The sequence below is a fragment of the Microtus pennsylvanicus genome, chromosome 13, assembly GCF_037038515.1.
Source record: "Microtus pennsylvanicus isolate mMicPen1 chromosome 13, mMicPen1.hap1, whole genome shotgun sequence".
Lineage (NCBI taxonomy): Eukaryota > Metazoa > Chordata > Mammalia > Rodentia > Cricetidae > Microtus > Microtus pennsylvanicus.
Genome location: NC_134591.1, coordinates 49,373,355 through 49,388,630, shown reverse-complemented (window position 1 = coordinate 49,388,630; position 15,276 = coordinate 49,373,355). Strand labels below are relative to the sequence as shown.

The 15,276-nt window shown below is 44.5% G+C and overlaps 1 protein-coding gene across 2 annotated transcripts in view; it reads right to left on the bottom strand.

The window, feature by feature from the left end:
* Lrrc41 (leucine rich repeat containing 41) overlaps positions 1–15,276 on the bottom strand; it is a 25,193-nt gene extending 9,917 nt beyond the window's left edge. The window contains exons 1-3 of one of the 2 annotated variants that reach the window (XM_075944560.1): positions 15,051–15,276; positions 10,617–10,703; positions 9,846–9,916 (exon numbers count right to left, since the gene is read on the bottom strand). In XM_075944560.1, coding sequence (XP_075800675.1) covers positions 9,846–9,916; positions 10,617–10,703; positions 15,051–15,249 — 357 coding nt within the window. In that variant the 5' untranslated portion in view covers positions 15,250–15,276. Of the gene's footprint in view, positions 1–9,845; positions 9,917–10,616; positions 10,704–14,361; positions 14,999–15,050 lie in introns of those variants that run through there. The other variant, XM_075944561.1, reaches the window with a different exon arrangement.

Genomic DNA, 15,276 nt, shown 5'->3' with positions numbered 1-15,276 from the left:
GGTATGCACTGGGATTACAAACAACTATGTTGTCTGGCTTTTACATGGGTTCTGGGGATCCAAAGAGGTCATTGGGCTTGCCTAGTGAGCATATTACTCACTGAGCCAGCTCCCGGGGCTTCTGGGGATCAGACTTGTGCTTGCAAGGCACTTTACTGATTGAGCTATTCCTCAAGCCTAGCAGGTTCTTTTTTTAAGTTGCGTGCATATTAAGTGAGGATTTCTGAAACATGCTTTAGGACATTTCTATTAAGTGTGTATACACATGTAGGTTTCAGTGGAGAGGCCCAAAGAGTGTATTGGATCACCTGGAGTTGGAGCTACAGGTGGCTGTAAGCCTTTATTAGGAGGTAATGTTGGGCCAATGGACCCAGATGAAATCACAATCCTGTGAGTGCTGGAAATCAAGCCTAGGGACCTGCATATGGCCAACTGTATTACTGACCCCAGGTGAAATAACCTAAACCTGGAGAGAGAAGCACAGAAGTCACTGGTTACTGTGCAGGTAAGTGGTAATCAACACTTGGATCCAAGAAATCTGGTTCTAAGGAACAATCTCTTTCTGTGTATGCGTGTGTTCACATGTATATATGTATGTTCCTATGTATGTTCCTGTGGCTGTCAAGGTTGACATTGAACATTTATGTCTTCCTTCACCTTGTTAAGGTAAGGTCTCACTTGAACCCAGAGCTGATTTGACTAATCTAGCAAACTTAGTTTGGGATTATAGGCAGGTGCCATGCCCATCCAGCATCTACATAGGCATGGGGGAATCCAACTCCATTCCTGAACACTTGTGCATCAAAGACTTGTACCTGCGAAGCTATCTCCTTTTTTGACATTGTCTCACAACTAAGTCATACTCCTTTAAATTCTTAAACATTTGATTCTAGAGTTTCACCTCAATTTATTCCGTAGTACACCCACTTTGTTCAGCCATGTACCATCACATGCCTAACCGCTCAACTTTTTGATGGTTCCTTTTCCAAATTACTATGCAGGGTGATTAATTAATGTTTTCCTATTACATAGAATTTTAAGTTCTCCAAGCTGACAGCAAATCTCTTTTTTTGGGGGGGGGGGAGCAGTGTTTCAGGACAGGGTTTCTCTGTGAAACAGCCTGGAATTTGCTCTGTAGACCAGGCTGGCCTTGATCTCAGAGATTCACCTGCATCCACCTCACGAGTGCTGGGATTAAAGACATGCGCCACCACCGCCCAGCAAGCAAAGCTATTCTACAAGAGCTCTGCTAACCTTAAGCTTTCTTTTTGTGTGTGTGGGGGGGGAGATTTTCGAGACAGGGTTTCTCTGTAGCTTTGGAGCCTGACCTGGAACTAGCTCTTGTAGACCAGGCTGGCCTCGAACTCATGGAGATCAGCCTGCCTCTGCCTCCCGAGTGCTGGGATTAAAGGCGTGTGCCACCACCACCTGGCTAACATGAAGCTTTCTTAACATGAATTATTTTACTCTAGCTAAATCCATCTTCCTCACCCAAGCCTTTCTTATACATGTCCTTTGAAACATCTGTCTAGAATGTTCATCACTGGTATCTCAATCTCCTAAAGTATCTACTAATATCCCCTGAGGCTGCTGCATGTTCGGGATGCACCTACTGTCAAGCCTTAAGATGCTGGCATACCCAATGTTGTTTACTTTCTGCTTGTGCACTTGTCAATAAGATCAGAAATTTCCTGGGTATAGGAATCCTCAGGTTTTCTCTAAGGCCGATTATTTGATTAATCAAGTAGGACTTTCTGGTATATTAAAAATGGAAGGGAACAGACTTTAATATTTGGTGCATGTTAGAATTTCCTATAGTTTTCTTCTTCCACCACCAATTCAGAATGCATGTCAGCATCTCAGGCTTGGTGATTCTACATGTGACATCTGAGATAAGGTCCAAACATCTTTATTGATTCTAATGATTCTAATGATTCTAATGTTCACCAGCAATTAGGAAAGACTACCTCACTCCGAAAGACACCAAGCAATTTCTTTTGTTGTGGGGAGGGGAGATTTATGTGCTCTGGGTGTGTGTGGAGGTCAGTGGCAGACAACCTTAGTAGAGCGGTCAGTCAGGTTGCCAGGGGCAAGTAACTTTATTCTGAAGAATCTTGCAAGCCCTGGAAAGTTTCTGTTTTGTAGACAGGGTCTCATGATTCTATTCATTCATTCATTCTGTATACAATATTCTGTCTGTGTGTATGCCTGCAGGCCAGAAGGGGGCACCAGACCCCATTATAGATGGTTGTGAGCCACCATGTGGTTGCTGGGAATTGAACTCAGGACCTTTGGTAGAGCAGGCAATGCTCTTAACCTCTGAGCCACCTCTCCAGCCCCGGTCTCATGATCTTGTATGATCCTACTGCCTGTCTTCTCAGTGCTGAACTACAGGTATGTGCTGTCACACCCAGCTCAAGGCCCTACAATCCTGCCCTAAAGTGTATTAATTGATCTATTGGCTTCAGTGCAGGCCCCAGCTCTCATTTGCATATCTGAGCTTTTCCTAAGGTGTAGAGAATATATCACCTGCTTTATGGTGAAGACTGTTAGATGAATCAAATCAGATAAAGATACTTTTAAAGACAGTGTTCCTGCCACAGGATGAACACTATAACCAAATGCTTCTCTTTGATCCTTAACCTACCCACCTCAAATCTTCCCTATCAGAGCAACACTCAATTCAAATCAAGACATAGGCCCCTAGTATCCTTAGGCCAAAGTCTGGCCCTTTTGTCTTGGTTTCTGCCTGCAGTGGTACTATTTAGTAGTGATTTCATGCTTGAGTCTAACCTACACGTCTTACTCACCTTCTGAAGGACATTGGGAAAGCAGGAAAACGTATCTGGTAACCAAACCTTCTCCTACTTTGGAATGCTAAGCATTGGACCTAAGATCTTGTGTTTGAGTATTTTGCTTGTATGTCTATCAGTATACCTCACACTTGCCTAGTGTGAAGAGTCAAGAAGCGCCATCATATGGCTGCTAGGTGCTGAACTTGTGTCCTGAGAAATCAACAAGTGTTTTTGGACAACACTTTAACATTGACCATTTCTCCACCCTCTACTTAGTTTTTTTTTTTTTTTTTTTTTTTTTTTTTTGGTTTTTCGAGACAGGGTTTCTCTGTGGCTTTGGAGCCTGTCCTGGAACTAGCTCTTGTAGACCAGGCTAGTCTCGAACTCACAGAGATCCGCTGGTCTCTGCCTCCCGAGTGCTGGGAATAAAGGCGTGCGCCACCACCGCCCGGCTTCTACTTAGTTTTGAGTAGTAGCAGAGGACGTTCTTGAGTCCTTCAGGGTCTCACTGGCACTTTATATGCTGGTCCACATGACAAGATCTTGCTATGTAGCTCAAGCTTACCTCAATTCTGCCTCAGAATCCTGGGATTATAGGCATGTACTAAGATAAGATAGTTTAATGTGCACAGTCATGAAAATTATTTGCAAAGCTGGGTATGGAGGCATATATGGCTTTAACCCCAGCACTAGGGAGGCAGAGACAGGCAAATCTCGAGGTTTCCGGCTAGCCAGAGTTATATAAGACCTTGTCTCAAAAGAATAATTTGCAAGCAACTTCAAGAAGATTACAACTTTACAGGTAAATTATAAGGCTATGAGAAATCTGTACAGGATTGTGATCTAAGCTATTGTGGTTGTTTCTGATGAGGAACATATAGGTGAGATAATTAAAGGCTGGACTTTTTCAGACCTGTTGAGGAAAGTGTAACACCTCAAATGTGATACCTGCATGAACAGCATGAGACAACTAAGAGAAACAAGTACTCCAGAGCCACACTGCTTCAAGCTAGTGTTACTAACTATAATTACTAACTTCCTTTGGGAGGACCTCAATGTACCTATTTAATCATAACAACTATACCAGGAGTCACTGTAAAGGTTAAATATATAAAGTTATAATGATTATCTCAACAACTCATGAATTCTTACACAAGTAGAAGTTATTCTACTGCTACCTTTTAGAATATGGGCAAGAAAAATCAATGCTGAAAAATATCTGATAACTCCTTATGTAGGCTATAGCACAACACTACAAACTGAATTAAACATCTTCTTGCATGGGGGTAGTGGAAATGACTTAATGCAAATAAGATGACATTTTCGGGGCTGGAGAAATGGCTCAGCGGTTAAGACATTGCCTGCTCTTCCAAAGGTCCTGAGTTCAATTCCCAGCAACCACATCGTGACTCACAACCATCTGTAAAGAGGTCTGGTGCCCTCTTCTGGCATGTGGGCATACATGGAGGCAGAATGTTGTATACACAATAAATAAATATTTTAAAAAAAAATAAGATGACATTTTCCCACCCTGGCCTGTCTTCCACAACCTGGCAGCTAGGCACCAATACAGGTGGAAATGGTGTACAAAAAACGGAGGGCTAAATATGTCCTTGTTATCATCAATAGTTATTCAAAGATACTGCCTATCTTACTTCTGCATGCATTTTTATTTTTGTTCTGCTGCCATTGAGAAAGGGTTTGTAGCCGGGTGTAGCACACACCTTTAATTCTAACACTCAAGGCAGAGGCAGGTGGATCTCTGAGTTCGAGGCCAGCCTGGTCTATAAATTGAATTCTAGGACAGCTAGGGCTACACAGAGAAAGCAAGCTTGTCTTCAAAAAAAGAGAAAGGGTTTATAGTTTTGTTACCAAGACTGGCCTCAACATCACCAGATGTGAACTGACTTTGAATTCCTTATCTTCCTACCTCCACCTCTTTAAATGTAGGTATTACAGGCATGCTTTCATCACCACCCTCATTTTCTCTCCCCTGTGCTTTGCTTATGTTTCTTTGCACTGTGCCTGAGAAAGTACAAAGAGGGTATCGGCTCCCTGGGACTAGAGTTACAGTTTTAAGATGTGCATGCTGGGAACTGAACCTGGGTCTTTTGGAAGAAAGGCCAGTACTCTCAACCACTGGAGCATCTCTCCACCCCTCAAAAAGCCCTATTTTAATTTGGCTCTCCTACTGTTATGTGACTCTCACAATGTTTTGCTCAATAAGCAAAGCACACCTGATCCTGTCATGAACACATTTAGAACACCTGGAACTACCATCGGCTGGTCCTGTTGATATATTTTTACTTTGGACAACCTCATAGGGGCTTTATTCATTCACAGCATGAATACCATGCAGTCAGCCTGGGCACATACCATGTTCCCCCCTTACTTTGTATAAAGGTAAAAATCTTTAGGCATTCAGGATGACCTAATTTTGTTAGAAGTTGTACAATATGTTAAGTGCTAGACCATTCTATATCCTTGGAAGAGAAAAAAAGGCAGTTTTTCTAATGGCAAAAAACTGATTTGGAACCAAAAATCAGGTGTAGGCAAACTCTGGAGTACATGTATAATGTTTTATATTTGTTTTTATGACATTGAGACAATTATACATTTAAATGTTTTTATTCTTTCATGATGCAGCCTTGCACCACCATACCCAACAATAAGTTTTAGAATGATTTTATTGTTTGAAGATAGAGATGTGACAATTCCTCCATAATTGACTATTTTCTTGTTCTAGAGATGGAACCCTGGACCGTACATATGCTAGGAAAGGGCTCTACTAAGTCAAACCTTTAGTCTTACTTTTAAATTGTTTCTAGTGTTTTTGATATTAAACTGAAAATCTTGGAATAAATCTTCACGATTATGTCAACTTTTACATGCTATGAATTCTAAGAGGCAAAATTACAAACAAAACACCAGAGGCTAGACCTAGTAGCTCTTTAATACCAGCACTTAGGGGACAAAGGCCTGTGGAGCTCTGTGAGTTTGAGGCCAGTCTGGCTTACACAGTGAGACCTTGTCTCACAGTGCTTCATGACTTTATGTCTATGAAGGATCCATACTAATCTGTACTACTCTGATTTTGGTATACTTGTTGCTGAAATAAGCACAAAAAGTAAAATTTCTAGTCAAAGAACTTGAATATTTCAAAGGCTTTTGACTTAAACTAGATTGTTCACGAAACAGTTATAACAGGGCCAGGTATGTTGGTACAAGCCTTTAATCCCAGCACTTAGTAGGCAGAAACAGGATGATCTCTATGAGCTTGGTAGAGTCAGCCTGGTCTACATAGCCAAGTTCCTTGCCATCCAGGGACAGAAGACCCTGCCTCGGTAAATAAATGGTCAGGTGGCAGTGGCACATGCCTTTAATTCCAGCACTCAGGCTGAGCAGTGGTGGCACACACATTTAATCCCAGCATTTGGGAGGCAGAGACTGGTGGATCTCTGAGTTTGAGGTCAGCCTGGTCTACAGAGTGTGTTCCAGGACAGTCTCCAAAGCTGCAGAGAAACCCTGTCCCGAAAAAAAAAAAAATCCCAGCACTCAGGAGGCAGAAGCAGGTAGATCTTTGAGTTCAAGGTCAGCTTAGTCCACAAAGTGAGTTCCCTGACAGCCAGGAATGTTACACAGAGAAACTCTGTCTTAAAATAAACAAAAGGCTGAATGAATAAATAAATCTGATAGTTTTTAAAAAACCAATAAAACATTAAAGCACAAGTTGCAGACATCTCTGGCTGATCCTAAGAATGATATTTGTAACAAAAATTAACATGAGAAAATTTTACTTTCCTACTTATGTTTTTTATTTCATTAGAGTGGTGGGGTTTTTTGTTTGTTTGTTTTGCTTTTTAAAGACAGGATTTCTTTGTGTATCCTTGGCTGTCCTGGGACTCACTCTGTAGACCAGCTGGGCCTCAAACTCACAGAGATCCACCTTCCTCTGCTTCCCAAGTGCTGAGGTTAAAGGTGTGCACCACCACTACTTGGCTCACCGAAGTTTTTTTGAAAATAGGGTCTGTCTCAGGTAGTGAAGGTTGGCCTTGAAACGTGATGTGTAGCTAAGGATAACCTTGAACTCCTGATCTTCTTCCTGCCTCCATAGTCCTAGAGCTGGAATAACAGTTACATGCATCACCATGCTGGAGACTGAACCACCTAGGACTTTGAATATGCCAGTCATATACTATAGCAACTAAACTTTATTCTCATTCCCTATTGGTGCTGTCTGTATTTCTGTAATGTGTCCAACTCTCTGCTCATTTTATTAGGATGTTCATAATTTCCCTATTCTCTTAAATTTTTTTAATTTTTTATTTATGTATTACTTTTTAGGTAGGAGTACTTTGTGCATGTAATACATGCCCAAAGAGGGCACTAGATCTCATTATGGGTGGCTCACACCCATCTGTAGTGAGATCTGATGCCCTCTTCTGGTGTATATATAACAAATAAATATTTTTTTTCTTTCTTTTTTTTTTTTTTTGGTTTTTCGAGACAGGGTTTCTCAGTAGCTTTGAAGCCTGTCCTGGAACTAGCTCTGTAGACCAGGCTGGCCTCGAACTCCCAGAGATCCGCCCGCCTCTGCCTCCCGAGTGCTGGGATTAAAGGCGTGTGCCACCACCGACCGGCACAGTCAGTGTTCTTAATTACTGAGCCATCTCTCCAGCCCCCTCTTAAATTTTTTGTGTGTGTCTGCTCATCCATGGAGGCCAGAAGAGGGCATCAGATCCTTTGGAGCTTCAGTGGGTCCCTGAAGAGCAGCAAATGTTATTAACTGCTGAACCGTCTCTTCAGCTCTTCATATTTTTGTTTTGCAAACAGTGCTTCAAATGCTGCCTTCCAGTTAATCATTTAAAATTCATTTATGAAGGCTGGAAAGACAATAATTATAAAGAAAAATCTTGGGGCTGGAGAGATGGTTCAGTGCGTAAACACTGGCTGCTCTTCCAGAGGACCTATGTAAAGTTCCAGCATTCACGGCATCTCACAATTGTCTGCAACTCTAATTCCAGGAGATCCAAAGCCCTCTTCTGGCTTCTACAGGTACTGGTACACACATACAAGATAAAAATGAATCTTTAAAAACAACCAGAACAACTTTAAACCATGTTTACGGTGTTTCTATTTCATGTGATTAAGCAAATCTCTCTCCCTGTCTGGATTACAGAGCCTCACACTTGCTAGGCAAATATTCAGTGACCTATATGCCCAGGCCCCTATTTTCTGTTTAATAAACGGCATTCTATTCTGAAACTACATGTCAAGCTACTTACTTGTTTTTAGTTGTTTTATTATTTTGTTTGTTAAAATTTCAGCTTTAGTTTACATAGTTATTATCTAAACATAATGTAATAGAAACATACTAATTTTTCCAGATGGCTGATCAGTTGATCCTTCATTTCCTACTACTTTTGTTTTCAAAATATTTATTGCATCATACAGATCTCTAAATAGAACAGTACTACATAGTTTTAAAAGTACTCTTGTTTTATGAGCATTGTCCTTTGGATCTAGTGTAGTGCCTAGAACTAAGCAGTAGTCCATAAGTGGCTTTGGCAGTGATTTTATTTATTTTTTTGTCTTCTTTTTTGTTGTTGGTTTTGGCAGTGCTGGAGATTAAAACTGGTGTCTCATTTGTGCTAGGCAAACACCCTTAGCACTGAACTATACTTCCAAATCCTCACCAGATATTTTTAAATTATAGGTGAGATGAAGGCTATTTTTGTGCTAAAATAGGAATCAGAAAAAGACATCTGGAATAGGTATGTAGCAAATCAGAACTTCTGCATAAGTAACTGATATCACCCAGCCTAAGCCTCCCTATCTTCTGAAATGATTTGAGCCAATAAAACTAAACAATAAACCTCTAGAAGCTTGAGGTGTCGGATAAAGAACGTTTGTGTCACTTGCTGGTCAGCCATAATGCCAGTGAAATACTGGGAGAAAGTGTGTTTCTCTATCTCTGTTTAAGAGCTCCCATGATTTCTATCTGAATTAGTGAACAGAATTTCGGGACAAAAGGAGTCTTACTAGAAACTCTGCCCAACCCTTATCATATGATTTTGAGTTCCCTGTGTGCCCTTAACATCCTTGTATCAAGTTATTAGCCAGACTATTTGAACACTTAGTAATGAAATGTTCATTACTTCTGAAATTAGCTCGCTTTATCACTAATGATCTTAAAGCTTCACCTTTAGATTTAGCAAAAACTTATTCTCTTTTAGAGTCAAGTCTACTAATCCGTAGAAATAACAGAAATAACATCTCATATTTCTCATATTTCAAAGATGACTCAAAAAGTGTGACTTTGACTTTTTTCTTCCATATCCCAGGGAAAGGTAGCCTGACTACTGCAGAACCAGGCAGGACTATCCTCTCCCTTGTCCTATACACTCATAAAACAGGGTACACGATGAGTAGCTTCAACCACTGTTGACTAGCCCTTAATTGTTTTTATGTTTACGTGTATGGGTGTTTTTCCTACATGTATATCTATGTACCATGTGCATGCCTCATGCTCAATGAGGCCAGAAGAGGGTGTTGGATCTCCTGGAATTTGAATTACAGACAGCTGTGAGGTGCCAGGTAGGTGATGGGAATTGAATCTGGGTTCTCTGCAAAAACGGCCATGCTCTTTACTGTTGGGCTATCTCTCCAGATCCCCCCACCCCAATTAAAACTTTTTAAGCCAGATGAATGTACCAAGGCCTTGCAAACAGAATTTTTATACTTAGCAAAGATGAGCTGGTTCCTTTTTTTTTCTTTTTTTTGCTAGCTTGACCACAGCACCAACTCTGCCAAAATTTAAGGAATCTTGGGTCTGCATTCCATTGTGACCACCCTTTCCTTTGTACCCTGTAATCATGGTAAACAAATCAATGCTAAATGCCAAATGAGCCAAAACCTTGTGACATATCACCTGTGCTCAGCTCCCAAATTCAACCTCTGTATTACAATAGTTCCCAGTTTGTGTCTGTATGTCTACTTGCTTTTACTAGTCAAGATTAGTCTAGAGTTCTTCCTGGTACCTTAACTTACCTCCAAACTGGAAGGCCTGGTTTTCATCAGCTCATCCCAGAGTCGGCGCCAGATGGCCTGAGTGGAGAGACCTGTAGGAAGAAGCATCACAGTTGGCTGCCTGCTGCCCACCATGAATGAGGGCATCAGCCTTTCATATTGTCCTCTGGCTTCAGAGGACCACTGCAACTAGCTGAAGAGTTAAGAGCACTGACTCTAAGGACAGACCATCTAGATGTGAATATTAATAAACTACTCTAAAGCTATACGGTCATGGTAAGCTAATATATGTTTCATAGAGCTGTTAAAAAGGATTAAGTAACTAGATGAATTTCTCTGGGTAAAGTACCTAGGACTGCTTGGCCCATCAAGGTTACATAAATATTAGATGTTGATTGATCCAATGAAGAACAGCAGTTTGGTAAAATAGTTGGGAACTGCCATGTGGGTATTGTGAGTCCCAAATCCAGGTTCTTTCCAAGAGCAGCAAAACTGAGCCATCTCTCCAGTCATATGAAGGTGCTTTTTTGATTTTTGTTCTTTGAGACAGGTCTCACTATGTAGCCTTGGCTGGTCACTCTGTAGACCAGGCTGGTCTCAAACTCATAGGGGTCTGGCCTGCCTCTGCCTCCCAAGTGCTGGGAATAAAGGTGTGTGCCACCAGACCTGGCTAAGGCACTTTTTTGAAAAGCATGAAGTTCTAACTGGGTATCAGGTGTAAAAGTTACCTGAAGTACAATGTGGTGACTTGTTCACAACCACTGACTGAGAAAGAGTAAGACAGACACTTACCTTTTTTGAGGGCAGTTTCCTCAATCCTCTCCAAGTAATATATATTGAGCAGAGGTAAGATGCTTTGAAGTATTGGACCTGGGAGGGCTACAAAAACCAAAACACAAAGTTTACTATCTTAAGGCAGCTGGAAATTCAGGGGAAAGGGTAAGTTAAGCACATTGACCTGCTCACTGAGGTCAGTACACTTCTGCCCAAGAAGCACTGGGCCCTCAGTATACTGTGAGCTAGTACCTTCCTATGAAAACTAAAGATAACTTTTGCTCTCTAAACCCATTATGCTTAAAAACAAAAACAGGTTTTCCTCTGTATTCTAGAAGTGGAGGCAAGGCTAGCCCTGACCATGAAAGTTTCCCTATTGCAGTCTTTGGTTGCCTTACTTATCCCTCCCACCCCTTTGTCCTTATTAAAAAAGCAGTGCTAATCTTAAGAAAAAAAGGAATGGAAAGGGTAAATAATCTGTCCAATACACAATTAACTGTATGAATCAGGATTTGTTCAACTCTCTAAAGTCCTTTAGTTTATTATACTCTGTCTTAGAACTACAGAACTTGGGGAAAAGTGATATTTGTTTTGTTTGAATCAAAATATGCTAGCATTTGGGAAGCTGAGGCAGGAGGGTTATTTACAAGTTCAAGCTAGCCTGAACTATACGTAAATTTATTTAACACAATAGCTGTCCATAATAAGATCAGTGAATATTGGCTATTATGTTTATTCTGTCAACGACATCTCTATTCTCTTAAGCTTAAGATCTTGTAGTATACCAAAGCTTCCATTCCATGATCTACTTTTAAAAACTATTTTGTCCTAAAATTATATGTATATGTCTATATGGAGGTAAGTGCAGGTGCCTGCAGAGGCCAAAAGATGTTGGATCCTCTGGAGTTGGAATTACAGGCGGTTTTGATCTGACATTGGTGCTAAGCTCTAAACTCCTGTGTAAAAGGGTTCTCTATGACCCCCCCCCCTTTTTTTGAGAAGGGCTTCTTTGTGTAACAACAGTCCTGGCTGTCATGGAACTCACTCTGTAAACGGGGCTAGAATCGAACTCAAATAGATCCACCTGTCTCTGCCTTCCGAGTGCTGGGATTAAAGATGTGCACCACCACTGACTGGCCAGCACCCCTGCAGGGTCTCATTCCTGGCTGGCTTCTAACTTGAGGCAATCCTCCTGTCTCATCCTCCTGAGTGTTGGGATTATAGGTATAAGCCAGCACACAAAGCTCTTCCTTGGTGTATTTTCTTCTTTACTTGAGGAATAACTGAATCTTGAGACCCAAGAATCTAGTGTACTTTTTTTTGTATCTACTAGGTATTCAGTGATACCCACTATATGTACCTGTTGAGTGAGAGCATTATTTCCCTGTTATTATACTAACGTAGGCCTGTCATCTGAAATGCTTTCTTTGACCTCTGCCTCTATATTCTGAGTCTTGCTCTTCCTGATGACATTACTCTACTCAAACTAAAAGCTCTCTGTTCCATTCAAGATAGAGTTCAGACCTCAATCCTGATACTTAAGGTAGCACCCCTTATTCTAGTGAACTTTTCTCACTGTACTCTTGAGAAAGGGAGCCACAGCAGGGAATGAGGTCAGAGGACAGTCCGCAGGAGCCCTTACAGCAAGTGTCTTACCTGCCGAATTACCTCACTGGCCTGGTCTGTTTGTCTTTAAGTTTTTGTTCACTGCACGCTTGTGTTGCCTCTATTTCCTTCCCCCTCTTGGCAATGCTAGTCTACCACCTTCAAGAAGCCTTTCCTGTTTCCCAGCTCGCCCTTTCTAAAAGCTTCCTTCCAAAATGGCACTGCTCAACAGGCTTCTTCCTCGGCCCCTCTAAAAGTTTCTCACTGGAGTCAAGCTCTTACTGGATGGCTATTGACTTATCTAGCCCACTAGCTGCTCTCTTGTCTCCTCTCAACCAGGAACAATGAAGTAGTGACAGGCCAGTTTTAGACAGTCCTCCAGAGCCTCCCTCTTTTCCTTTCCATGTTGCTCCCCTGTTTAGTTCTCCCCTCTCACATCCACAGGAATTCTCATATTTTCTATCTACAAACTCTACTGTTTGTTTTGTTTTTCGAGATAAGGTTTCTCTGTGTAGCTCTGGCTGTCCTGGAACCTGCTCTAGACCAGGCTGGCCTCCAATTCATAGAGATCCACAGACCTCTGCCTCCCAAGTGCTGGAATTAAAGCCATCTGCCACCACTTAGTTTTTTGTTTTGTTTTTCTGGTTTTTTTTTTTGGTTTTTTTTTTTTGTTTGTTTTTTTGAGACAGGGTTTCTGTGTGTATCTTTGGAGCCTGTCCTGGCACTCACTCTGTAGACCAGGCTGGCCTCAAGCTCACAGAGATCCACGTGCCCCTGCCTCCTAAGTGCTGGGATTAAAGGCATGCGCCACCACCACCTGACTTCTAGCTCTATTAAGAATTCTTTGCTTCCTTCTAACTTATACTTTTTTTAAATTTAAAATTATTTCTTTTTAAATTTTTATGTGCATTGGTGTTTTGCCTGCATGTATGTCTGTGTGAGGGTGCTGGATCCTGGAGTCACAGACGGTTGTGAGCTGCCATGTGAGTGCTGGGAATTGAACCCATGTCTTCTGGAAGAATAGCCAGTGCTCTTAATCACTGAGCCATCTCTCCAGCCCCCTACTATTTTTTTTCTCAACTGCTTCCTTTCTGCAAGTCGGGGCCTCCAAACCACTCATCTCTTCTAGCCAAGATTAGCATCTCAGACCTTCCAGGCAAACGCAGGCTTCCACATTCCCAGGACTTCTCTGAGCCTTACTCAGCTCCACTGAGGCCTTCTCCCATTCACCATGGGGTCAGCCTGACCTTTTTCTGTTCAGTTTGGCACAGGGCCTCCACAATCTCCTACACTCACACAGGGCCCGAGGACTTCTTACCCCTCTCCCCTCCCCCACCTAAGGGAAGGCACTTGGGCCTGCTCTGCACTGGTAGCCTACTCCAAGCACAAAAGGACCTGCCTGACTACTCCGTGGTAAGGCCTTACAAAGTACTCTGGAGCCTCAACCCTTCAAACCAGCCTCCTCATGGTTTACCAAAACCTCAACTTCAATTCTTAACTGACCAGTGTCGACCTTCTGGCCAAGATGTCACCACCACCCCTGGGGCCTCCTGGTGTAACAACCCCTACACATTCCAAGGCCAGGAGTTACCTCTCCTCCCCTACCTTCCATTTGGCCCGACCTGTGCTTTCATCCAACTTCAACCCGACCCTACACTATCATCATTCTGTCAGGCCCATGGCCTCCCCCTCTGAAGCCAGGCCTGACTCAGGGCCCTAACTTTCTCCTCAACTCTACTAGCACTCTGCACATCGTCGACCCTTTCTCCTCCTAAGTTGCCAGGCCTCCGGCCGGCGGTAAAATCCTGCAACAGGACCTTCTTGAGACCATCTGGTCGGGGCGCTCCGGGCCGCTGGCCTTAGCTCTTCAGTGTGAACCGCCTCGACAGGGTCCAGCCCTTTGGTTCTGGACGCTCTCGGGCCTGAGGCCTCGGTTCCCTGCCATTCGGACCACGGCTTCTCCCCATGACGCGACCTATCCCATTCGGGCTCGACTGCCCGGGATACCCTGGCCCTTGCCCCGCCTGAGGCCTCCTGGGCCCTTCCCGCCGACAGGTCGTCCGAGCCTGGCCTTGCTTGCCGAACCTGCCCCGGGCCCCTCCACTCACTTTCCACCCTTCTTCGCCTCCCCGGCCCATGCACGGGGCCTCCGCGCTACCTGCTCTGCAGGCGGATCAGAAGCTCCGTTTAGCAGTGAGGTCTGGGGCGTCGGTGCGCTCCCTTCAGCTCTTGAGCCGTCAAACAGGCCACGGCGCCCCCAGCCTTTCGGCCTCTCCCCCAACCCTTGCTCTACACTCGGCTGCCTCACCCCGCCCATCCGCCCGGCTTCGGGAGTCTTGCAGCCCCGGGAGGACCCTGCCAGCAGCGGTGGCCCTGAGCCGTCAGTTTAGGTGGCTCCGGGCCTGGCCTCCTTGCCCCAGGCCGGGCCTGCCAATTTCGGCCCCTGACCCCCGGCAGCCGGGCCATCCCTGCCCGTCGGTTCGACATCCGAGACTCCTCGGTCCAGTTCTGCCCAGCCCAGTGTCAGTTCCGAGCCCGCGGCTCCGGCTTGCCAGTCCGGCCTCTGTCGCTAGGGCCCTGCCAGCTTTGCCCCACACCGGGCCTTCTGGCCTCGCCCCCCGCGCCCCCCGCGGCAAGCCGCGGTTCGGGTCCACTCGCTCGCCTGGTCCCCGTCTTCACTCGGTCCAGCCCTGTCAGTCGGAAAATTCACGCTCCGACTCAAGAATCTGACTTCCAGTGCCCCGGGCTGGGCCTTGCCCCGGGCCTCTCGGCCTCGCCCCCCGCGCCCCCTAGCCGCTGGGCCGCCCCCGCTCGCTGCCGGAGGTAGCCCCTCACTCCGCCACTTACCCCACACCCCGCTCTCCAGAACCCCCATATGGGCGCTCACTGCCCGCCCGCACAGCTCGAACAGGGCGGGGGGAGCGCTGGGGCCCGAGGCCGAGCTCTTCGCTGGCGCCGCCTCCCGGGACGTGGCCTCCATGGTCGTTGCCGCCGCTACCTCACAGAACCAGCAACTCCGGGCGCGCCAGGCCTCGGGCGCCGCCATCTTGGGGAGGTGCGCGAGCCCGAGGGT